The following is a 27862-nucleotide window of genomic DNA, read 5'->3' as shown; positions in this document are numbered from 1 at the left end:
ATCAGAAACAGACAGACATATAGCGCATGGTCATGGTTAGGATTTCAAGTAATCTCCACAGCATCTAGCGTTCTTTACAAACATCACTGGAGCTTGATAATGTCTTGGCGATAAACCCTGGTGGTGTTAGGCGTAAAGAAGGCCGTAAGTGCTTGCCGCAGATCTGCCTCATTACCGAAGGATTTCTTATGAAGGCGGTTGTCAGGGAATGCAACAGGTACCAATCTAATGGCACTAGGTCCTCCGAATATGGTGGATGATGCAATGTCTCCCAGATAATTCGCTGTTTAGTATACTTAATCGTTCGTGTCACATGTGCTCTCCCATTGTCATCGAGTAACCAACACTGGCTCATTCTGCTTCAATGCATATTGTCTGTTGCAACTGCTTCCAGTAGAGATCGACAGTAATAGTGTGGCCTGATGATAGGATATCAAAATGCACAACTTGACGCTATTATATCAGACACAGAGAATGGTTTTTGAGTGCAGAGGTGGTCTTGCGTTGTGAGGTACAGGGCCATGTGGTGACAACCAATGTCCGGTACGCTTGGGAGTGTTATACTGGACACACTTTTCGTCACTCATGAACACTCAACCAAATATGGATGTGTTGCGGTGCCAAGACAGCAACGACAAAGAGGCTGTTATTTATTGTTCCTTGTTGGTTACCAACATTTGCCAATTTGAGTGCCTTTCCTATTAGGTACAGTCCGCAGCAAAAAACCTGCAACATGAGCATGTAAGTTTATTGCGAAACTACGCCTAATAGTGCAGGGAATCAACATAACGTCTAAGTGGCACGAATCACGCCAGGATAAACCTCGGCGTCCTCCCCTGCACACTTATTTTGGAGCAAAAATCTTCGTCGTTTCACAACAAACTTACATTCTTATGTTACAAGTTTTTTGCTGCGGACTGTACAAGTGAAGTATAACTGCTTCCTCGGAAACTTGGAAACGTTCGACAAGTTTACCACATGTTTGACTGGACTTCCTTCTGCACCTCGTTATCCAACACTTGGGATCGCCCACTGCGGGGTTCATCTCGCGACCTAAACTTTTAAAACCAGTGATTAACGGTCGTTCACGACATCCTCTCCAAATGCTTAAGGCATTTGACCACTTAATGCCGTTGCTGATAGGTTCACCTTAAAGTCATGCAACAAACAACCTTTAACAAGCTGCTTCGATACCTACATTTCTTTTCGACGCTAAACGAGTTGTGATTTCTGTGTGAGTGTTGGCGCAGTGCATTAGTTCCCATAGCTTTTCCAGAGAGCAAAGTCACTTTCTTCCCTCTCTGTGCCGTTTCATCAAATGGAACGCCAAAAACGGTAAGAATTTTTTTTTTGGTTATCTTGTAGAAGCCACATTCTACCAATTCACATTCACATTGAAGCGCCAAAAGTCATGAAACAATGGTAGGGAACTTATTGACATCGATGGAACATCGTGGAACGCGAATCAGTTTTAGTACTATCAGTAGGATATCTGTGAGTGCAGTGAAATGTCTGTGCCGTACTTATTGAAACTCGATGAGAATTATCGACATTTGTGGACGCGATGATAATGGTGTTAGACGAATGGTGCATGCAATTCCGTACACCAAACTTTTCTTTCTTCACAGTGTAAACATTGGAGGCATTATGACCCATCAGAGACAATGCAGTGGCCATCCACGTGTGCTGAATGACCGCAACTGACGACGCCTGGGCAAACAGACAAGCAACAATGTGTGAACTGACAGCACGAATCAATACAGGACATCCCATCAAAGCGTCTTAGAGGTTAATACAATGCAATTTGACCTCCATGGGAAATTGCAGCCGCAGACCAACATGAGTGTCCAATACTAACATCTGACTATCGGCAATGGCGATTTACGTGAGCTCGGAAACACGTGGATTGAGCCTTAGATCCAGAGGCGGATCCAGGGGCGATCGCGGCGAACGCCCCCCCCCCGAAGAGGAAACTTTATTATTTTATATATATAAATAAAAACCATCCCAGAGTTTGAAGCTGTTAGAAGTAACTCTAACTAGCAGTATGACAACTCACCGCCCCCCCAGAAGTCGGTCCTGGATCCGCCCCTGGTGTAAACATGTAGTGTAGTTAGATTAGTCACGTTTTCAGTTGGTACGTGCTGATGGTTGAGTCCGGGTATCTCCCAAACTCCATGAGGCCATGGATCGAAGTTGTCGGTAAGGCACTCTCAAAGTTACTGGTGGATCCGTAAGAGTTTGGGCGTATTTACATGGCATGATTTTGGTCCTCTAGTACACTTGAACCAGACATTGACCGATTGTCGGTATGTTCAGCTGCTTGGTGATCATCTACAAACTTTTATTGACTACTTGTACCCTGTCAACAATTGAATTTTCCAGAATAACTGCGCCACGTGTCCAGGCCACAATGGTGCGGAACTGGTTTTAGGAATATTCTGAACACTTACAACATATGATTTGTCCTCCTCAGATCGCCGGACATAAATATTATTGAGCAGATGTGGGATACCATCGAACGGCTCATTCGTCTCCAGGATTCTCCACCTGCAACAACCGGCGAATTATGCATATCAATCAAGGCTACATGGTTGCACATCTCTTCACCGGACTACTAGGGACTTGTTGCGTCCCTGCGCCTCTCGTGCTCGAGGAGGCTCCACATCGGGTACTTTATGAATTTTGGCACTTCAGTGTATCTCTATCAACACTTATGCATACAATTGTAGTGGTCTATTATGTTTTAACAGTTTTGTTCTTAATGAAACAATGACTCTTACTCAACAGTTATTCTGTGTTCGTAAATTATTTAACTTAATGCCTATTTGTTACAATATTCGTAATATTTGTAATTATGAATTAAGATTATCAGTTGTTCTCTTTTTTGTGACGTAAAACAGAATCGGTCATATTTCTGGGGAAATGAAGAAATATTGTTTTTCGGGTATATAGACAACTGTTTCAACTTCAAGCTTCGTAATATAGCCTATATATGTGTGCAAATATGCATTATTGTTAATATTGTTGGTGTGTTCATGAAACATAAAAATGTAATCTTTTTTAAGGTCTGTCATTTGGGAACCCTCGTATTTTCTTCTAGTTAGTAACTTGCATCCCCCTTGCTCGCTCTTCACGCCTCCCAGGTTGGAATCTGCTGATTCACAATCTGCGAATAAATGCATCTGGGTGAGGCATCTGATATGTATGTTTCAATACCAATGCAAGAGATAGAAATACTCGGTTACAGTAAAATAACGAGCGACATTTCTCGCTCACAGAATTATGTAAAAGCATTACTAACGAGACTAATTTCTGTGACTTGTCCAATAGAAAATATTTTTAACCCTCAGCTCCCCATAATTGTCTGGACCATTTATTTTGCAGAAGCAAGAGTTAGACGGATTCAATAAATCAATGCTCCCAGGGACTTCACTACACTATAACATTAAATACTGTACAAAGAGAAACGGAACATAATCGATGGCCATAATTTATTACTAGTTTTATTTCAGCATAAAGGGTGTTACTTTCTACTGGAAACTTGTGCATTCATGCCCCAATTCATATACACCAGAAGACTTCTCAAATAAGCCTCACATCACAAGGTTCAATCGAACGCAGCGTCTGGAGCGTTATTTGCAACTTCGAGCCTGGACAGTGGAAATCAATTCCTTCTATATTGAAGTCCAACGCTTCTGCCCTGCAGGCTATTGGGCGATAAGGAATGATGATTTTGAAATGATTTGTAAAAGTACAATATATAACAATAATGCTCTTAGCTGAAGGTTATGGCATATGCTGATGATGTAAATTTAATAGGGGATGATAGGAGAACAGTAGAAATAAATGCAGAGATGTTATTAAACGCTTGCAGGGACATGGGTTTAGAAGTAAATGCAGAGAAAACTAAATACATGGAAGTGCGTCGGGACCGTAATACGGCAAATTGTGGCGGCGTTAAAATATTAAATAATACTTTTGATAAAGTGGATACTTTCAAATATTTAGGATCAATATTAACAGACGAAAATCATATTCACGAAGAAATTAAATGTCGACTAAAAGCAGGGAATTCGTGTTACTATTCGGTTCAAAATCTCTTGCCGTCGCGAATTCTGTCGAGGAATTTGAAGCTTAAAATATTTATATAAAGTGATAATCATGCCTGTTGTTCTGTATAGTTGCGAAACATGGTCGCTTACTCTGAGGGAAGAACATAGACTGAAAGTATTTGAGAACAGGATCCTGAGAAGAATATTCGGACCCAAGAGGAACGAGAATGGGGAATGGCGGAAGCTTCATAACGAGGAACTACATAGTTTATACGGTTTACCCAACATTGTTAGGGTCGTCAAGTCTAGGAGGCTTAGGTGGGCAGGTCATGTAGCTAGAATTGAAGAAAGTGGAAACGCTTTCAAAGTCTTGACTGGTAGACCCATAGGAAAACGACCATTAGGAAGACCTAGGCGCAGATGGGAGGATAATATTAAGATGGATCTCGCAGAGATAGGAATACAAAGTAGAAACTGGATCCAATTAGCTAAGGATAGAAGTCAGTGGAGAGCTTTTGTGAACGCGGCATTGAACCTCCGGGTTCCATAGGCCATAGAGTTAGTTTTTTTTTTTTTTTTTTTTTTTTTTTTTTTTTTTTTTTTTTTAGTTTAGCTCTTAGCTGAAGTCAAACCTGCGGCAAACAGATCTTGTGATGTCCACCGTAATGCCTTTCGACCAAGCAATCCGGCTGAAAATCAGTCATTTAGAATAATGAAACAGAATGAACATTTATCGTTTCGATAGCCGTATTGGGGATAGTGTCCTCAAAGAAGAGTTGCTGAAAGATGTTATTGGTGTGGAGTTGCTTCTCCTGTTATAGTATCTAACCAGCAGTTTATTGCCCATGGAATAGAATTTACAGAGGCCTATTCTAACATTCTGGATATGGAAGTGATCCAAATACGTATTTTGGACTTTTACGGCATGTCTACCTGAACTGTTAAAAGAGGGTATAGTTGAAACCAAACTCACCACTTCCACTGCAGTATTGCAGAAGACTAATATAAGCAGATACCTTGCTTATTACACTATATTTGAAAAGATCTTATAAATAATGTTTTCGGAAGTTGAGAAAATGAAATGAAATCTTTAAGTTTTACGTCCACGGTTATGCCGGTTAGGCTAAAGGAGACGGCGATATTGAGTAATGAATGAAATGGTGGAATGAAGAAAGTGGGAGGAAACGGGAGAACCCCGAGAAAACCCATGCACACGGTGTTTGTCCACCACAAAGTTCACTTGGCGGGGGCTGGGATCGAACCCGGGACCCCTAGCACCAGAGGTGAACGCTCTAGCACTGAGCCACCGCGGCCCTTCGGAAGTTGAGACTACAAACTGAATTTATGCTAAGTCCCGTTCGTAAATGACATAATATTAATTAATAGTACAAATTTACATGTAATCATGTCCTGCAAACCCCAGTGTATAGTTGCAGTGCTAATGCAGTCTTCACTTCATTTCAGACTAAGTTACGTTTATGCTTCCACTTTTCAGTGTGAAGAATGAAATTCTATTGTTTATAAATTCAACCTTACAAAATGTGGTTAAGATACTGTTGTTATTGAGAGAATTTCGTTCCTAAGCTAGGAACGTCGGTTTCTTCCTAGAACACGTGAATTATTCTATTGCAAGACTATCATGTGGAAAAGCTAGAACATTTAAGTTTATTCTTTCTGTTTCTTTCTTTTGTGCAGCTAACAGTTTATACAGAGGTTTTACGTTCCATGTTCCTAACCCAATGTCTTACATCATTTTCTGTTTTAGATCTCGCATGTAGCTTTATAATTCCTAAGATTCGAGCAAGGAACATATTTGATTATAGAATGATCCATACTTTTAGAATACATTTATTTTTTGTATATTCACAATTTCTTTTTGGAGCTAGAGTTGTCAATTAAATTCTTGCATTTTTAAAAGTTAATCGTATCGGCAGGCATATTTATGAACAGTCCTCCTTGTCTACCTTCCTATAATTAGTGAAACATATAAAATTTTACAATGAAGAGAAAGCATCACTGGAAAGTACAGGTAGCCTCTTTCTGGCTGTCCCGGCCAGACTTACACATCTGGTGATTGCAGTTTTTCCCTAGTAATAGCGAAACGCCTTCCTCATTGGTATTTGTACTTTTTCATAATTAATAGCCCTATTAATAGTCAACTTCGATTGAGTTCCTCGCCGTATGATTATTATATGGAGTACCTCTGCTACTATATGTACGTAGCACACCAAATATTGCTACATATAACATATGCAGATATGACAGATTTTTGTTTCAAAATATACACCCAGTTTTAAAATTTCATGTAATAATTTCAATATTTTGATATAGACAGAAATGAAACAGATGTCTTACCTGTGGGCCTCTGAAGCAGAGCTCCCCTTGTTGATATGGAGCAGTAATAAGTTGTCCCGTTTCATTGTTTATGATTTTAGCTTCTGTGAGAGGAAGTAAACGCCCAACAGACCCATATTTGAAATTTTTAAAGGATTTACGGCCATGAGTTGTCAATGATGGTGACGTTTCCGTCAAGCCATATCCTAGAAAATAAACATGAAAAGGTATACTACATTTATTAACAACTTCAACGCATCTGTGTATAGTAAGTATTATTTGAGAATAGTTCCCTTAATTAATTCAGTGCTTTAGAATAGTTGGCTTAATTATGACAGTTTTAGCTAAGAATAATTGTGAAAGAATGTTGTAACGGAAACTGACATTAATTTTCAGAAATTAATATATATTATGCTTGAACATCATTGTAAAAGCCATCATTTCGCAATATAAAGTTATATCTCTACTGAAATGGGTGTAGATGAGCGCTCTGGACAATGAAACTTAACAGCAAATGTTTATTCGTTGTTTTAGGCTTATACGATGAGAGTTCAACATTTCTCTCTATAGTTTTCGGACAATATGTTATATGTTTTAATTGTAAACCGACGATCGTTTCACTGATCTTTGCAATAATAAAAGTGTCTGGTAATAAGATCGACGAAATATTCCTTGGTTTAGAATTAAAACAGACGTCGTATTACCTGAGCAAGAAAAGCGAATGTTTAGATTATACAACTCCTGTTGTTGCACTATGATTACATAATACGCTGTTTCAAGTACTGATTGAGTTTCACAGTCACTTTTGCCGCATCCACTCTACGGTTCTTTGTAGCAATTTCTTTCAGTACTCGGTTATCCCTATCACTCTGATGTAGTTTTTCAATAAGTCTGCAGACTGTCATCACTTGATGTTCCTCGAGGTACACCATACACGCTGATCATGAAATACCCTTGCGCGAAATAACCGCACACCTACAATTTAAAGTTTTTTAAAACTTGGAGAGGTTTCCCGTTTCACATCGCCACCGTCTGCCTGCTTGAACACACGCTTTCTTTCTATTCCACATAATGTACTGTAGACATTTTTTTAATACACCGCGAACAACGGTCAGGCGCTGCACATGCATCCTCATTGGTACTTACGTCGCACATCTTCCGTGCCGCAAACTACAAATGTTTGCACTATTTTGATAACGATCTGTTTATCAGAGCCAACATTTTGTCAATATACGAGCTGCCTTATTAAAGTAGAATAATATACGACCTTGAAAGAATAAACTACATAAAATAGGAAATTAACAAAAAAATCTTAATTTGCTTTAAAAGAATTCTTAAAACTAAGAACGCCGTAGTGAACTCTGTTTTCTCCTACTATTCTTCAACGTAATACTGTTTTAAGGTGACCTAACTGTACACTTGCTGGAGTGTTCTACCTTTATTTTGATTTTCGGTCATACATATAGAAGTATAAGCGACAGATCTTTTGAATGGTACCAACTAGCTATAATTTATACTCCATACTTCAGGCTTTCAGTTTCGTGGTGCACGAACTCATCCCGACGAAAACCTAGCGAAAGTTGACGAACACGACCTTGGAATCAATGTATTGGATCAGATTTGTTGAAAGTATGACATTACATGTAGAAACTTCAAAGATGTAGCTGCAAGACATCAAACAAACAGGAGTCGAAATATGAAGTCTTTAGTCATGTTTATAATAAGGATCTTGGTCTAGGTGAAAGGCTAGCTGGGTTAGGAGTAATGAGCCACAGACACGTAGACCAAAGTGCAATGATGTGTATAAATACTCAGTCGATCCTGAAGGGTAACTGCAATCGTGCAGGTTTAGGTGTGAAATTTCATATTTCGTATAGGATGTATGCTCACTTACAGGCATGGTGGCGTACTTAAGAAGCAGCAACTCTTAAAAGCAGAGTTGTATAGGTATGGTCAGACCATGAACCTTACATTCAACCCAGAATAATTAAGACAAAATGTTAATGTATTTTTCACAAATACAAGTCTTTCTTGAAGCGCTAGGTACATAGATTAACTTAGCTGCAATATCCGCAACCGTTGCAAATGCAATTATCGCAGAAAAATCGATCAGAAAAGCAGAATCTGTGTTTGAAATAGTTGTGTTGGCACAACTCAAGGGTGGCTGGAGCTTTAATCGTTCCAAAATGTTTTAGTCGTTGCCACTTGCCTCAACTTAGCAGAATTCGCTTATGATGTCGATTTTAGACGCCTGGCTCAGGTTCGGACTGGCTAGGGCAGGAGGGCAGGGGTCCCTGCCGGGGCCCTCTTTAAATATATATATATATATATATATATATATATATATATATATATATATATATATATATATATATATATATATATATATATATATATATATATATAATATTGAATAACATGCAAGTAAGATAAAACATGTCTGTTGTGTTGCAGGAGCAGCATAGTTACTGATTGTAGTTGGTTTCGTTCCCTGAGTTAGGTGACCCACAGTATTGAATGTAGTCCTCGGGTTCCACTATTGAAATGAACTAACAGTATTATAAAGTACTGTTTGGGGCCCAAGCATCATATTGTCTAAATGTGTATTGGGGTCCCATGAATGCCGAAATGAGACTAACTTTTACAAAGTCCAGGTGGGGCCCTCTGTTAGTCGTTTGACAAGTTATTGCAACACCGTAAAGAAACAGAACAGGCTTCCGCCCTGGAGCCCCATTCAAAAAATGGAGCTACTTATTGGTGGAGTAAACATAGAGCTTTAAATGCGATCATTGATACCCACATTTATCAAGGGAAAGACCAAGGTGCAACAGACTTCTAAAGCAACTGATTTTGACTTTTCTATTGTTCCTGAACGACATTACAATCAGCAGACAGTTTGATTCAAAAACGAAGTTTCAAGCCCAGACCTTGCTGCATAAATGGTATGAATTCCAAACCATTATGATGTATATTGTACGATGCTCTATTCGCTTTTAGAACCCCAGTATCAAAATATTTACAGTCGCAAGCTCTGAATTATACTACTGCTTAGAATTTATTTGCAAAATTACGTGAACAGCTTCGCGAGAAACTTCAACATCAGAATGAAGAATTTGCAAAATTATATGACAACGTGAAAGACTTTTGCAAAGCAACGAATCTACAGTTAAAGGAATATCATATTGACATTGATATTGAAGAAGAAAAGAATGGCTGATGAAAAGCCATCTGATGAGGGAGGCAAAGACTTAAGGCCATCGGACCTCTTTAAAGTGGAACATTATTATGAGATTTTGAATTTAGCAGTAAACAGTGTGGATGAAAGTTTTGAAACTTTTTCTGACTTACTTAAGGATCTGTGGTTGCTACGTTCTAAATATATCAACGAAATAAAAGAACAGCTTCCAGAGAACGTATTTGCAGCACTTGCAAAAGTTAAACCTCGATAAAACTCAACTATTGAAAGAACTTTCATAATTCGAAACATGTACGAAGCTTTATCTGTTGGTATGGTAACATTCAAGAAAAGTGAACAAACTACCAAAGAGGAATGCATCGAAGGAGATTTCAATGATGAAGACTCCGAAGACAAAGAAGGGCATGAATGTATGAAAACTGATAGGGCTTGTGGCACATGCTTGTCCTGTGCAGCAGTTATTCTTTCTGACTTAATACAATACACATATACATTAAATACACTCTATGTTGCATATAAATATGCCATAACATTACCAAACACACAAGTGTACTGCGAACAAGTATTCTCAAAACTGAAATTAATTAAACCAAAATTGCGCTCTCTCCTGACTCAGGACATATTGGAAACGTTTATGTTAATCAGCATGGAGTATGATTCTCTAGTATTATCGATGTTGAAAAGCTGTTAGAAGAACTCTGAATCTTCCGTAGAACTGGAGAGATTGTTGCACTGTTAATTTAGAAAGAGGTTAGTTTGGGTTTCCTTTAACGTTGAGTCTACCTGCCACGTTATTCAATATTCATTATTATGTATATATATTTAGAGAGGGCCCCGGTAGGAATCCCTGCCCTCCTGCCCTGGCCAGTCTGAGCCTGGTTATCATGCCAGCCACACTCAGGTATTATGATATAAAGAAAGCGAATGATTAAAGGATTTTTAATCCCCTGAAAGCCACGAAGAGAGGAACCGTTCCTATAATCCTCATATGTTAGCGAAGAATGACCCAGGACCGTTGAATTAACCATAAGCTGAATGGGCCTTAGACCTGTACGTACATATTTCAACTTAATGAAAGCGTTGATCATGATCAGTTTTTTCCACTAGCGGGCAACAGCATGTTTACTACATTTTAGTAGTAGTATAGTGTTCACAACAATGCTAACAGCAAGACTTGGATTTACGCGCCCGGCCCTCCTATCTATATATATATTTCACCTCGGAAATTCCTATAGAACTCATTCAATAGCAGAACATAAGGCTTCTGACAACACCGAAGTCACGAAATAGGTATATTTTCAGATATGCCTTGTAGGAGGGAAATATTTTCCATATAGAATCTCTCTCATATCTTCATATGGGTCCTGTAGGATGTACTGTTTGTTCATATGAAAGTTGATAACCTATTCATCTATAAACTCCTATGGATCTGTTTATTTCTGGATGGATGTGTGCGAAGCAGTTTACTTCTTAACACGAGCCAGTAGGGATTATCTATGATCTCTAAATACATGGCTCACATATTTTGTTTCCCGAAAATGCCAATTTTGGGCCTTCAATTAGATCATACTTCATTCGTATGTGAGAATTTAGGCTGAATTTAAATTTAACGGAATGAAAACCAACCAGAATAGGTTTACTCGACATTTCCCGAATGAATGGCACACAATATAGTTGATGTTGAATCTCAATTTCCAACTTACTGTATTAAGTTGTCTGAAAGTTCTCGAACAAATTGAACTAGTCCCCATAGAGTTCAAGTTGAAACGCTTCAGAAATTGCTTCTTTTCCACAGTCGACAACCTGTAATCCTAAATTGAGGAGGTTTTCGACTTGTATTTATTAGAGCTTTATTGAGTTATTTAGCATAAAGGATTATTTCCCGAGACATATTAGTGTTGTTTTTCAATAGCATGTATATTTTTAATCATTGCTTTCATTATTATCAATATAGATCTTAGTGTAAATAGAAAACACATTCTTACCTTCGTCGAACATCGCGTCAGGATACGTGACTTTCTTCAGGTACTCTTGAATAACTGGTGTTGTTGCTGGTGCACCTCCCGATCCTGTTACTCTTACATTGGATAAGTCCTCAGCCGTTATGTCAGAACTTTTGGCAACAAATTGTAATAAAGGCGGAACTAACACCAGTAACGAAGGCTATAAAAAAATATGAATAAGAATAGACATAGGAGGCAGTAAGGTTGGCCACTGGCTAGAAGTTGGCCGCTTTAATTTAGAACTCTGCCAAATTGACTTTTAAAGGAGGATGATAAAAAAATTACAGTTTCATTATATCCATTCTGTGTGGTAGTTTATGCAGAAGTAGTTCACTTCCTAAAATTAGGAACTGTAAGAAGTTACTTCCATTATGATTTATTTTGATTTCCGTAACACAGTACGACATTAAAACTATATGATAATAAAGATCATATGACAATCTTCGAAAACGGAGAAATTTGGTATCATAATTACCAAGAAATTATTACTATTAACTTCATCTCAAAGCTTATTTGGTATGAGTTCTGATGTAGTTAGGATACTACGCTAAGCTGTAGGTACACGTCTTACATGAGAACAAAAGTTTATTTGATATATTGAAAATTAGTATAGAATTTTCTGCGTTGACTGAGGGTCATGGGGCAATTGAGGAAATCTACTTTCATCTAGGAATCAAGAAACAACGGCAATTGAATCCGGTTTTCTGATCACACAGAATCTGGTAAATTCTCTCAACCTGAATTAGAACGAGTTACAATATGAGTGTATTTCTGAAATGCGTTTTATCTTACATTAATTTAATTTAATTAATTTTCACAATTATTGTTTGCAGTATTCAAGAGGTATTGTCCATGTGAACGTTAACGAATTTCACTCAATACTTCGAAATCAAATAGACAATATTATTATAAATATCTTGTTTTTACAAAACAAAAAGAAAAGACAACATGGATCATGTAGCCGAGTCAATTTAATTGAATAAATAAATAGAGAAATATTACCAGTATTGACAAATTAAGTTTCCAAAAGATGATGGCATACACACTACTCTTAAGGAGATTTTCCAAGCTATATGTGTTGCATTTAATTATGGAAAAATATGGTAATAATTATTCCGATTATTGTAGCTGTTACTAGCGATACAAATATTGTTCACTACCATTTACAGCGTCGTAAGTGACTGTGACGCGCTTTTCTTTTCTTTTTCTATTTTTTTTAAGGAAGTCGATTAGGGCTAGCTCTACATAAAATTGGCTAATTCCGTTAGTTTTAGATATACTTATAACAATAGTTTTGAGCTCGTTGGAAACCTCTTGAAATATCAAATAACAAATACTTTAGGACATTTTCCAGTATATTAATTCGTTTCAGTCATGCACAATTAAATTTTAAAACATACATGGAGAATACATATTAGTTTTCCTTTAAGGCACCATATTTAAAGATCGTGATAGTTTATGATGACAAGTGGTCGTTATAAATAAAAATATATTCTCTGTCAAATGAAGTAACAATGAGGCTACTATTTTGAAACATCGAGAAGGTACGGCGTTTTTAAAATTGAAGGGATAAAGTATATCGGTAGCCATCTTGATGAAATCATATCTCGGTCTCCTCAAGCGAGATCTTTTTTTTTTGGGGGGGGGGGAGAATTGAATATGTTATTTAGGATAACATTCTGAACTTTCTATCAATTTTCAGTTTGTTATTATAAAATTCTAAATGCACTGGATTATAATAGTTACCTTTTACTAAAACTGTTAAATCGACATTACATTAAACAGACACAAATATCACTGTATAATTACATAATAATAATAATAATAATAATAATAATAATGAAAAAAGGCTTCGTTTTGCCAAACAAAATGTTTTGAGAGATTGTCATGTTAGAAACCAACAGCAAAAGAGTAACAGCTCTTTTGTATTTTTGGTGCGAACCCCTAATCATGTTGCTTATTTTTCTTGATGTAGCGAAAGAAGAACATAATGAAACAATCCAAACGGGATAAATGAAACGTTTCAGTACATACGAAATCAGTGTTTTATTGTGTTCCTTTTTCTAACAACAAGAAAAGATATCTAAATTAAAGGAGCAGACTATAATATAATAATGATAAATAATAATAATAATAATAATAATAATAATAATAATAATAATAATAATAATAATAATAATAATAATAATAATAATAATTCTTAGTCACTCGTATGGTTTGTGTTGTGAGTGTGTAGGATCCCGTAAAATAAAGTCGAAAAATCGAAAATAGTAAAGTTCGAATAATTACAAGAAATCATTTTTCTCGGCTCCTATAAGAGCTAGAGTGTTCAATTTGGTTTCATTTCAAAGCTCTTAGAATAGGCTTTCATGCAATATGTCACTTGGCAAGGTTTCATGACACTAATATTTCAAGGTCCAAAAAATTATTTGACGTTGAATATGTACCAAAGAAATATTCAACAATATTTTTAAAATTGGAAATAGTATTTTTTTTTGTTTATTACTGTGTTGTACATATGATGAACATTTCATAATGACATTAAAATGGGGTCATATTTAAAACAATCAGGTACAACAGAATATTGCAATTATTCTCGTCTGTAACCATTGTTAATTGAGATTTAGTCAATAATATCCTCTGAAGTCTGAAAAAGAGGACATGTCCCGATAAAAGAGGACTTCTGGTCACCCTAATATATATATATATATATATATATATATATATATATATATATATATATATATATATATATATAAAGTAAAATTACTCGTCATTACATATATTCTCAAGTAAAAGATTAAACATTTACACGTCTAGTAGTGTTGCCACGAGACGAGACATTTCTCGTGTCTCGTCTCGTCTCGTCTCGTAAACGAGACGAGACACGAGACGGGACAGAACCCTTTTAGACGAGACACGAGACGAGACAGACTACTTGTCCCGTCTCGAAAACGAGACGAGACACGAAACGAGACGGGACGTCTCATGAAATGTCTCGTCTCGTCTCGTGTCTCGAAAATGAAAACGCTGGCGGGAATGGCCAAGATTAAAATTGCCGGTGGTCATATAGATTGCAAAAAGAAAATCCCCTTTGTGAGAAAACATGTTGAAAAGCCTTCATAGAAAAGTGTCCTCTGTCTATCGAATGAAACAATCGTGATACATGAACTTCCAGGGATATCATCCTTAATGTCTTGTCCCCAATTCCCCTTGCTGTAAACTGAGGAATTCTCTCTTTTTTTATTTCTGGCTGGAATGATGATAAAATCAAAGACAAGGAAGATTTTTACAAGGTCAAGAAACCGAACTACCACCACCATCTATTCAATTTGAAAACTGGGTAAGGTCTACACTCATTACAGGCTGTAGTTGAAAGTTCTCGCTGAGATGGTGGAAGATAACAGAACAGACCACACTTGTCTTTATTCTCTGGTGGCGGTATTCTTTTTGCTATATGAACCGAAAACGGCAATTGAAGTATGTCATCTTGCAACTAAAATTTTGTCTTCTCTCTCTCTCTCTCTCACACACACACACACACACATACACATAAAACATACTTTTACCATTTTACCAATCGCTCGCTTATTATACAGCAGTCATGTTGTAAAATTCACCTCTTCGTTTGCAGGCGAAGGACAAAGAAAGCAAAGATATTATCGACGAACCCTTCAAATTGTTTGCTTTCAGCAAATTTATGATACTAGCAATAACACTTGAGGTGAAGAGGTTTTACAGGGAGACCTTCGTTTTGTTACGCGGAAATGTTTGATCTGACCAGAGTGCGAAATTGTCCTCTGCTTGCATGTTGAGAGGAGGGGAATACTTCCCTTTCCTAGTGAATAATAATCATTAGGACCTGAATTATCTTCAGAAATTGTTTCTTACAGGCATATAAAACCTCTCGAACTTGATAACTTTAAAGAACATTTGGTATAATATTCATGGAACTCCGTTGAAAGCAGAAAATATCATGAGAATGATCAAAATTCGAACATTGGAGAACATAATTAACAGAAAGAAATAGGATACCCAAACCATATTTTTAAACCTGCTATAAAATGTATATCCTATATTTTTACTAATTCCTTACTCCCATGAAAGTATCCTGGGGCGGATATTCTCTCCAATTTTTTCAGACTGAAATCCTTTTATCCCGTACGATTTCGCCCCCTGACACAATACGAAGAAACAAATGCTGTTAAAATCCATACACATGACCCTTCCAGGACTCGACCCGGGGTCTTCAAGCTATGGTCTATCGCCGCAGACCGCTCGGCTTGGTATGAAGAGGTACGTTGTATGATTGCGAATAGATCACGACAATATAAGAAACTTTAATCCAAAATGGCTAACCAAAAATCAACTTTTTTTTAGCCAGTAGCTAATCTGGGTGTACTGTCATGAGTTTGTTACACAAACGGGGCAACCACCGCATAGTAGCACACATCCCGCGGTTATGGGAACAGATTTGAACCATGGAAGTGAAGACTGGCCCCAAGCATTGTTTCGTACGATGTGTCGTTCAGCTTCCATTACTATGGCACTTTAAGTAGAGGTTACTGTGCAGTAACATATAAAATTTCAATCAAATACTTTCCATTACTCAATAAAATTATTTGGTTCCGAGCTTTTTTTTAAAAAAAATAATAATTGCAACAAATCTAAACATGCTAAAATGGAAAGTAGTTTTTGGATTGTTATGGGTTAACACTGTGAAACCTAAAGGCTGGAATATATGAAATCAAAGTGTACACACATATTTCCATCTCTCTCTCTCTCTCTCTCTAAATATATATATATATATATATATATATATATACTATAAAGCAAGTGGCCTGATAGTATACGATAGTGTCGGGGATAGTGACACTTTTACATCGAACTTTCCTTGTCGTGTAAACATTATTTGACATTAGTGTCTTCATCTTCGACGTACTTATGAGCAATTTGCTGTATATTCGTGTATTGAAACTGGTGAAACAAATTTCAATGTTTCAGAATGGTAAAAAAAAAAAAAAAGCCAGGATCGAGAAGCCTCAGATAACTAACAGCAGAGATGTATTATCTTGTAAACTATTTGTCCTTGCCTTGTGAGCTTATTTGAATTTATTTTTAAGACCTTTAGGCAACTTTGGCCGAATGGATGATGATGGGGAAATTAGTGGAATGAAGAAAGTGGTAGGATACTAGGCAACTTCGAGAAAACACACACATTCGAAAAATGAAATGAAATGAAATCTTTGAGTTTTACGTCCCACGCTTATGCCGGTTAGGCTAAAGGAGACAGTGATGATGAGTAATGAATGAAATGGTGGGATGAAGAAAGTGGGAGGAAACGGAAGAACCCCGAGAAAACCCACGCACACGGTGTTTGTCCACCACAAAGTTGACTTGGCGGGGCTGGGATCGAACCCGAGACCCCAAGCACCAGAGGTGAACGCTCTACCACTGAGCCCTCGCGGTCCCCACACACATTCAATGTTTGTCCATCACAAAGCTGACATGGCACTAACCGAGATCGAACCGACTACCACATAGACCAGAGGTGAAGGTTTCACGGTGTAGCTACCGTGACATTTCTTGTCTTGTGTGGTGTGGGTAATACTTGTAACTTAGTTGTATCTTGATTAGCATAGTGCAGTCTGCTACATTTTACTTTCGTTCCCATGGTATGCTGCTATATTTTTTACGAGACAAGGCGAGACAAAACGAGACGAGACGAGACGGGACGGGACAGAACCTCTCGAGACGAGACACGAGACGGGACGAGCACATTTTTTCGAGACGAGACACGAGACGGGACACGCTTTGCACGAGACGAGACGAGACAGCCTGAAGTCTCGTCTCGTCTCGTCTCGTGGCAACACTAACGTCTAGTGAGGGCGATTTTTGTCTTTATAAGTATATACTCTATACATATATAAATAAATTAAAATTAATAGCTACTAAATTAATATTTACCTTGTGTTGTTTTATAATTCTTATGAAATCTGCTGTAGTAAATTTTGGCAGAGTCACGATATGTATCCCATACGAAAGTCCCAGATTCATAATATGAGTAAGTCCATAAATATGGTAGAATGGAATGACTCCAAGTACAACGTCTTGGTAAGTATCTATGGAGGAAACAAGATTGTATCTCAATCAGCAATTATGTATACTATATATATTTTTATCAATAAACCCATAGTAACTCTAAAAATAGAAAAAAAAACTGCAAATTTTTAGCTGTTCTGTTGAATAGATAAATTGTAACAACAAACCCCATGGAAGACATTGATTCCTATCTCCTATCGTACCTTGGTTTCAACGTAATAAGAGGATTTTATTGTCAAACATATTCTCGGTCCTTGTCAGCAGCATAGCGCGGGCCTTGTTTACATTCCTAACTTGCACTAAACTGCCTTCCACTAAACGCAAAAACAGTAGGGTCTATGTACGTTTATGAATTTCGTGTATTTTGATGGTGGAAATTTCATTTGAATTCTTTACTATAATAAACTCTAATTCTTTATGTAACAGTCAGTTTGTTAATTAGATTTGAATTTGGAAGAAAAAAAAATCTGATTGGAGAAATGCATTGGTTTGAGAAGGATCCAAAAATGTAGAGAAAAATGTAATAAAAAAGAAAAAAGAAAAAAAGTATTAGGGAATACATAGTTAAATGGTTGTAATTCTCTAAAGAATGTTAAAAATAAGTATATAAATAGTTTGTGTTAATAATCTTTTCCTTGAGTTAATTGAAAAAGAGAGAAAAAAATAAATGGTAAGAAAGGCAATGAATAGGGAATATGGATGTTGGCAACCTTCTTTCTGAGTCTTGGTGCTGCGGCTTGTTCCTCGGTGTCATGACTTGGTTCTCTACTTTATATGTATTTTCATTTATTTTTTATTCTTTCTAACCATTTCGTACACGACAACCCAAAATCATTAACGACCCATTTTTATCTCTTTTTACAGTGTCAGTGAAGAAAGTATAACGAATAACACTTTTCGCGTTACCCGCAGAATATCTGGCGAACTACAACGAACAACGACTAAGGCGTTGCCACACTACAACCTGTTTTCGGCCGGTGTCTTCGGTGCACGATACCTATACTTGCTCTCCGCGAGCACGCACGCACTGTGGGATCGAGACACGACTTTCTTTATGAGTTAACTTAGCACAGGTCAAAAGTAATTTTATAAACAGTTGTAAAGAAAATAGGAATGCCAATAACAGTTAGCTCCCTTTAAGAGAATTTTCACCCAGGAATGGAACTTCTCCCATTGGAAACAATTTTCAAATATACTAAGATTACATTTCGTCAAGAAAGAAGTAGGAATAAATATATAATTAATTTATGTATGTGTCTAGATTCTGTATTTGCGCCTTAATTATTTGTAGTGATTTATTTATAAATATCAAAACATGCTGTTCATTTTTGTGTCATGATTCGAACTCTTTTAGTAAAATGTATAAGAGTATGGTTTTAGAATGTTTTTCTTTTCTAGTTTCTTCCTGCAAGTTAATTATTCTTACCTGTCGTCTCCCAAACAGATTTAATATCAGGATGATTAAGTTGACTCATATTACTAATGAGATTCCTATGAGAAAGTTCCACTCCTTTCGGTAAACCTGTCGTTCCACTGGAATATGGAAGGACCACTGTATTTTCTACGTCGAAGGTTTGTTGGTCGAGTGTCCTTGGATCATGTTTCGAATTAGAAATTATGTCCTGTAGACTAAGACAATTATCTGAAGTTCCATCTACCACAATAACGTGTTCACAATTAGGCACATTCTTGATGGTTTCTTTGATCTTTGGAAGATTCTCAAGATCAGTCACAAGCAGCTTCGCTCCAGCGTTCGTCATTTGTCTTGATATTTCTTCTGCAAAAGAGACACAGGAAATTAACATTTTATGGTTCACAGAACGCCTTTAATAATGTTGAATGCAAAGATGGGGTGGGTCAGTGGGTCATGGGTCAAGTAGGTCAAGGTTTTGAGTAGGTCAGTGAGTCGTGGGTCAACAGAATATGACCCACTGCAACCCACCATGACTCACTCTGATCCATCGACCCACTCTGCTTGGTGCCTTGTAGACCAGTGATGTGTCGTAAACTATAATTTTACGTCTACACGATTGTCTACTGTAATCTATACGTAATCTACATTACACCTTTTCCCGTGTAGACTATGTAGACAACCACTATCAAATGTAAGGAAGAATTTCGTTGCTCGTTTGTTCATATTTCCTCATTCAGTTGTTTTGCTTCGGTGCAGCGAAAGATTAGGGAAACGACTAACATATAAAAAGTAGAGGGAATTATCTAATCTGTATATTTACTCTGCTCTGCACATACCACTTCCTTAGATTTTCCACTTCGAGCACTGCTTTTATAATGAAATTTACAAAACTAATTCTCACCTGTGGGCTTTCAATCTTGAATCTGCTGTATTTGCCAATTTTTTCTTGCATATTTTACAAAATGCATAATATTTTTCATTTTCGTTCATCAAGACGAAACTAAGTATTCGAAAGTTACTATTCGCTGGTCTACGCATTTTTTTTGTACGCAATTTCGCAAGGTAACGACAAAATAAAGCTCCTTTATTGTCCACGATGCCATATTAAATTGCGTGTTGTTGACATATTCTACATATTCTACGTTGTTTACATTGTCTACGCATAGTTGACACGTAAACGTAAACTAACGTTTTTTACGCGTAGTCGCACATCTCTGTTGTAGACAGCATCTTCTGAACACTGGTGAATATATCTGTTTTAATTTAAGGCCTCCATTTTTTAAAAAAATTTTCTTTTGTTTCTATTTACTTACCTGAGATGAGTATATCTAAGTGAAAAAAGAACTTCAGGCACTTTTGAATATTGATATTTGTAATTGTAATAATAGCAATAGTATTAGGACTATTAGGCAATAGTATATATAATATATAGGACATACTACTTGGCTTTCGAGACAGTCGAATTTTACACTTTTTTCTTTACGTTGGAATACTTTACCTTGATTTGAGACTTTCAAATTTCATTCTATTTTTCACTGAAAAGTATCTTTAATTCAACAAGGAAATAATTATATATGATAATTAAATTGAATTTCACTGAAACATGCCCATGGCAAACACTTTACTATTTTATATCGTAAAACTCAGATCTAACGGAATTGTAACAGAGCAGTGCTTGAGCGATTGGCCGTAGAAATTCAAACAGCGATTAGTGATAATTTGACAGCCTTGATTTATTACACGTGTAAACTCCTTAGTCAGTGGAATGGAGGTGTGGATCATAGGTCAGACTTTGCTTCTGAGCAGATACGTAGAAAAATAAAATAAAATAAAGGGAATGGGATTCGATGCAGTATCGAAATTCTTTGCCGGTTTGTAATCTTTCAATCTACGCACTTATTTACCAATACTCCGTTGAATGAGGTTCCTCCTTTATACCATATATTGAGCTTTTCTACCCCTAGTGCGTCGCTTCAAGCGTCAAGAGAAGGTTTTTCTGTTTATTTCGATATTTGAATATGAAATCTTATTTACAGAAGCTAATATACATGTTTGGCAGACAATCTAGACACTGGGTTTAAACATTAGATTCAACATTTTACTCCCTTTCCTCCCTCTTTTCGACCCTTACTCAGCTCTATTTGAAATTTGTGAATTTCCCGTCATTACTGATAGGATCTCTCGAGAGCACGATTATCAGGATTCATTCAATCGAGCTTAATTTTGTTTGTAATTTTATTATTTTTAAAAAACTTTTTGGGAACATTTTCATACAAGTAATACTTACTATAATCTCTACTTATTAATCACACAACTTTAACCAAAGATGAAAAAAATGTAATAAATTCGAAAACCAATGAACTACGGTATATCCGCAAGATTTAATGAGCATGAGTGTACAAATGAAAGAATAAATTAAACTTCCGGGAGACACTTGATCAGATGTCATGAAACCTTGTGACGCTGTCATCAAAATGGCTACTGTGTCGAGAGACACAGGTCTGTTTAAACGATCATATCTCTATTATTAACTATAGTATTATAATGTTTCAATGCACCATTCAAAACATCTTGAATTAAGTTACGAAAAAGGTTCAATAGCACTCTTTTAACACATGAACGGTTAAAAAGTTATACATAGTGGCGAAAAATTTGGAAGTGAGTCATACTGTAACGAACATTCCAGGAAAACGTTCTATGAAACGATTTTAACGAGACACTTTTTGCAGCATGTGAGGAATGTGTACTTTTATCGAAAATGAAACCCTGGAAAGAATTAATCTGAATGTTTCCAAGTTGAATTTTCCTTCCTTATGACCGAAATCCAAGATGGCGGTAAAAATGTCTGTTGCATAAATTTGCTTTTGAAAACAGCTACACATATTGCCGTGCGATATATCATTTTCTAGGTTTGCAGGGTCAAGAAATCCATTGTGACTTCTGAATTAGAATCTGACCGCTGGAAGTGGCTCAAACTATCATGAAAGGCAAGATGGTGACAAGATTCGATGAGGCGTAAAAATGTATATTAGAGTGTGATGTATCGTTTCCCACATTTTTCGGGTAAAGGATCTAATTTTTGTTGCTTAATTCTGATCGTGATACCGAAAATGCTTAAAAAGTCAAGGTAAGTTAATTTATAGAAAAAATACAATTGATAGCAATCATAGGGCAGCTTCTTTCTGAAAATGGGCTGGATATATCATTAATGGTGTATATGGACAGAAAATTGTAATATTTTCGTACACCATTTGAGGATCTTGAAAGCTACAAAGAAGACATTTTCATTCTCTAACATTATATATATATATATATATATATATATATATATATATATATATATATATATCAAACGAACGATTTAGGAGTTATTGCTGCAGCAAATTGAAAGGAAGAGAAAAGCATGATACTTTAATTGTTGTGTTTTCATCTCCACATTGAACCTCACAGTTACAAAGAAAAGTACAATTTAAGTCAGATTTTACTGATCTACAACGATTGAACCTATGATATTAGGTCTTCAAGCTTATTCATAACGATCTTGTCTTTATCTGATCAGAGAGGCTCGCAGTTATCTCCGACTACTTTTCATCCTACAAATATCTTCAATATATTTCCATTCATTTGTTGAAAGACACATTTTCACAAGGAGTATCAAGCCTTCTGCCTTCATTCCATGCCTTTATGGTAGCTGACTCAGTCCCTAGTTTTGCAAGTATTTCTAAAGCTACTTCATGATGGTTTTCGAGACGAAGACAAAGTGTTTTTTGGGCTATTCCAGAGTTTCTGACATTTCTGAAGGTCATGAATTGTTCTTACTTGTGCTGCTCTTCGTCGTGCTAACGTACTATTCCTCAAGTTTACTGGAAACAGTGATTGAAGCAAGACCGGCACTTTTTACTCAGCAGATCAACTCAATTGAAAACAATCCACTGACATGTAATATTGTGCTGCATCACCTGAACACAGCTATCTTCCAGTGCTCTTTGTGGATAAATTGTCTCCAAATAAATTTTTGGTCTCTGGATCTGTGTGAGTGGGAAGGAAAAAAGTAGTAAATAACTGCGAGCCTATTTGGTGAGGTAACGCCGATATCACTATCGACAAGTTAGAAGACCTAATATCACGCAAATCAAAGACAGATGCTAGTTTTGTCGATCCTTAAAATTTGACTTAAATTATTCTTTGTACTGTGTAGGGTATCATACATGCCCCACCGGAAGTCAAGGAAGGAACCGTACCACTAGTTAGATAATTTAATAATAAGCAATATTTCCTTGCATCATAGCAGCAGCATATACAACACATACATAACGGCACGCTATTAGATTGGATACCCCCCTTAGGCAGATATAGTAGAAACCAGAGGCTTTTCAAAATCAAAACATTATCCTCAATTAAAAGGTATACCAATGAACAATTTATTAACGAGATCATATAGAATAAGTAACCAACAAATATATATATAAGTGAAGCTTATATGGAACAAGATGTAAATATATAGTATATATTCTCAAATTTCAATTTCAATTAACCTCTCTCTCTCTATATATATATATAACACGGTAGTAACAATAGATTCATATCAAATTAGCAGAAATAATTGAATTTAATTATACATTAAATTAACACTACTTTTACCTGTATATGAAAAGGGCAACTTCCAATGGTCAACTCGGGAACGAACGATGGCAGGAAGTTTCACCAACACAAAATATCATATATTAAAAAAGAAAAGAAAACACTGGAGGAAAAAAAACTATAATAAAAAAATCACAAACTACAGAACTAAATAACTGAACACTTCCGTCTTCGATCCTTTCCCTCGCTGTCCATTGAATTCCAAGGCACAATTTTACACTTAAAAAAAAAATCCAACCAATACGCACCCGATTTGAAGTCAATCTAATAAACGGCAGAAGGAATTCAAATCACGGAGCCAGACATGACGTCATGTTCTATACAATAGTACCAGAACAATTAACCAATAGAACACAAAATGAAAGAATCTTTTTTAAAAGATATTAAAGTAGAATACACTACAACTGGTGAGATTCAATATAAAGATTACAACTCAACCATATAAAGGATGTTTGTTGTTTTTCATTCCCTTTCAAATTCCTGCCGCAATAACTTCTAAACCGTTAGTCTGACAAAAAATGTTAGATGATCTTTGTAGCTTAATTCGAGATCTTTATATGGTATATGAAACTATTACAAGATCCAACCCGTATTTTTTGGAAATTGAGGTTGAAAGTAAATCGGCCCTTCTATAAGGGAAGAAGGGTGAGCAGAGAACCATATGCGCCATTCTGTCAATGATGTATCCAGCTCATTCTCAGAAAGAAGTAGTGCTGTTATTCCTTTATATTGCAAGTATTTCCATAAACCAAGCCATTTTGGGGGAGTAATTTTGAGTTTTGAGCATTTACGGTGTTCGAATGAGAATTTAAGTAACATCAGTGTGATATTTGACCCCGAAAACAAGCGAAACGACGCCTGACACTGTAATATGCACCACTTTTATTTCTCGTCGAATTTTGTCACTTTCTTGACTTTCATGGTAGTTTGAGCTACTTCCGGTGTTCGGGTTCTAATTCGAAAGTCAAAAACGGATCCCTTGACCCCGTAAACCTAAGGAATGATATATCACACGGCAGTATTTGTAGCTATTTTCAAAACTAAATTCATGCGGCACCCATTTTAGCTACCATGTGGGATTTTGGCCATAAGGAAGTAAAATTTTACTTGGAAATATTCAAATTTATGTTTAGCAGGGTCTTGTTATCCATAGTAATACACATTGCACAAATGTCGCAAAAAATCCCGTTAAATCATTTTAGAGAGTGTTTTCCTGATATGTTCGCTAGTATACCACCCACTTCCAAATTTTCGTCGCTATAACTTCTTAACCATTCGCGTTACTGTATTTTTTGTAGCTTAATTTAAGATCATTCAAATGTAGATGCGATCATTTAAATAGATCTATGTCTTTCTACGCTGCGGCCATTTTGATTACATGGCCACAGGGGTTCATGACCTCTGATGAAGTGTCTCCCGGCAAATTTCTATTCATATTCATGTATACGAGTGCATAACAACTGTGCAAAATTACACACTGGTGTCCGGAGGTGAAATATTTTGGTGATATTTCACCAATTATAATGTAAACAATGCCGCACATGTAACCATTTAAGATTATTGTAAACTAGAACTGTTTCAAATAAACTGTTTGTGTTAATAGTTTAGTTTAAACGGTAAGTTATATTCAATAGATATAATGTAACAATCATTCGGATAAAGCGCGGGCAAATTTGACCTCCCTTGCTAATACACGTAAAGTAACATATATGGGCTATCCTGCTGCTGCTAGGGTAATAGTATTTTGTAAATATTAAATAGTATATTGTAATATCTTATGTAAATATTTCCAATGAGACAAGCCAACCGGTGAGACCTTAGTACAGAATTGAACATTTTAAATTAGTAATTATCCAACAAATTTGTTAAAGTATTCTGTTTTCGTATTTCATGAAATTGAGTTTTTTTTAAATTTTTATAAGTATGGAATTGGATTTGCATGTAAAAATAAAAGGGAATGTTGGTCGGTGGTAGAACGCTTACCTATTGTCGAAAGCCCTGTCAAATTCCAGATGATGTGAGTTTCGTGGTATACAGCATCATATACATGGGATTTTTCGGGGTTCTTCCATTTCTACCACATTTTCATTCACAAATTGTTTCGCATTCACTCATTTTTGTTAGTCATCCAACTTCTTTAGGCTAAAGAACATAAATGTGATAGCTTGATTCATGACATCAGAATGTGGGACATTAAATTAAATATTTCATTTCTTTTGCAACATAAACGAAATATGTTCATGTATTTTTATTGATATAAATGTCCATGTAGCTAGGCCTTACACACCTCACCCAAGGTTTACATATATGTTTAACCAAACAATTCTTACTGCCTACTCCAGTATGGAACGTTGTCCACATGTCACATATTTTTCTAATTATCTCCAATTTACTCATGTGCTTATATTTTCGAAATTAATCATTACAACTGTTGGAAAATTCTAGTTTAAAAATAATAATCAGTGATTTTTCGGGAAAGATTCTTAGTCGAACTTACTAAGAAAATCACTGATGCATTTGGAAGAGACTAAAGTCTACATAATTCATTAATTTGATATTATATAAAGTTCAATCGAAAGGTTAGCTTGCGCGCCTCTGATTATCATGGTTTCGGCTTCGATGTCCGTCGTGGCGTTTTATTTTGTTGTTGACCTACCATAGTGAGGCAATTGAGGAGCAATGTGAATTAAGAGGTAGTTAATTCCAGTTTATAAATGCAATACCAGTAGCGATGGGAGCGAATGTGTATTCATTGGTTGTAGAGACAGGAATTTTTTAAAAAGTTTTTTTAATATGTTGTAATATGAATTACTTACCGGCAGTGTAGACTGGGTTAGCAGTTGTCACGGTAAGCCCTGCTTCAATAGTACCATGGAAGACAACAAGAAATTCTGGCATATTTGGAAGGATTATTCCTAAAACGTCTCCATGTTTCAAACCAATTGATTGCAGTGAAGCAGCAAACCTTCCACAAGCACGTCTTAATTCTGAGTAAGTATAACTCTTCCCAGTTACACCACAAGTCTACAAAATATATAACGATACAAAAGATCTCATCATATTAATCAAAACGTGAAAACTTTAAAAGTATCTACTTGAAATCAGGAATGTAACAAGCAAGATTATTCAGATTATTCACCATTCTAAATATTAAAATAGTTAATTAAATTGGAAGGAAATCGTTACTTTATTCAGTCTAATAATAATTAACTATTTCTCATACAGATGAGCAATATGTAATAAACATAAACATACAGATACAGAAAAGAAAACCTAAAATCAAAGTATGTTGAATGTAATATATTTTTCATATGCAAAATACGTAAAACCCATTATGCATCAATAAACATAAAGAAGGTTCTCCATTCATATTACAGATTGTTGTGTATTGTGTGTCCCATACCAATTTCAGGAGACAATTAAAGGACAACGAATACTTGTAACAATATATTTGAACTAAGAAGTGAAGAATTACATGCACACTTTTATACAGTAAACAATATATGCAAATTTTAGCGTGTCTTCAAGTTAATTAATGTTCGTGAAAATATTTTCTGATCGCATGACTAAACTGTTGGAGACGACAAAAGATGTCACTGGTGCTTACCACCATATTTAGAGTAATCATATGTATTGCACAACGGATTGTGCTCTAGATTGTGAGCAAAAGATTAGCAACTATTATCTCCGAAGTACCCTCAAAAGGAAATATTTCAGAAATGTTAATTTCAGAGTGGAAACAAGTCAAATTGCTAAGGTAGAACTTCAACAATAATTACCAAAGAATGATCGTACTAGAGCTAAGCACATGCATACATACTACCGCGCTTTTATATTCGTCGAATGATGCGACGATTTGCGTTAGTTTTACGCAATTCATTGATGACCTCTGGCAAACAAATTGTTATATATCTCTCAGAATTTACAGTCTTTATATCTTCTAAACCTATGGTTGCCTCATATCCAGTATAACCGAAGACACAAGCATTCATTTGCTTAGCACTCCTTGAATGAACAACTTTTATTAGTTTCGGCTCAGTTTGAAAGACTCAACAATGGATTGCTGTTTAATTTTGGGTTTGTCTGTATATATCCAAAATTCGTCTCCTGCAACAAT

General features: G+C 36.1%; 1 protein-coding gene across 1 annotated transcript in view; it reads right to left on the bottom strand.

The window, feature by feature from the left end:
* Window positions 1–27862, bottom strand: part of LOC145660545 (uncharacterized) — a 53511-nt gene that overhangs the window by 5210 nt on the left and 20439 nt on the right. Inside the window, exons 2-6 of the mRNA XM_081725738.1 lie at window positions 26562–26769; window positions 19117–19467; window positions 17556–17710; window positions 11571–11748; window positions 6411–6595 (exon numbers count right to left, since the gene is read on the bottom strand). Of these exons, the coding sequence (XP_081581864.1) occupies window positions 6411–6595; window positions 11571–11748; window positions 17556–17710; window positions 19117–19467; window positions 26562–26769 (1077 nt within the window). The remainder of the gene's footprint in view (window positions 1–6410; window positions 6596–11570; window positions 11749–17555; window positions 17711–19116; window positions 19468–26561; window positions 26770–27862) is intronic.

This window comes from Thermobia domestica, chromosome 9 (assembly GCF_964235325.1).
Source record: "Thermobia domestica chromosome 9, izTheDome1.hap1.1, whole genome shotgun sequence".
In the NCBI taxonomy this organism is placed as follows: domain Eukaryota; kingdom Metazoa; phylum Arthropoda; class Insecta; order Zygentoma; family Lepismatidae; genus Thermobia; species Thermobia domestica.
This window is presented reverse-complemented; position numbering and strand designations above follow the sequence as displayed.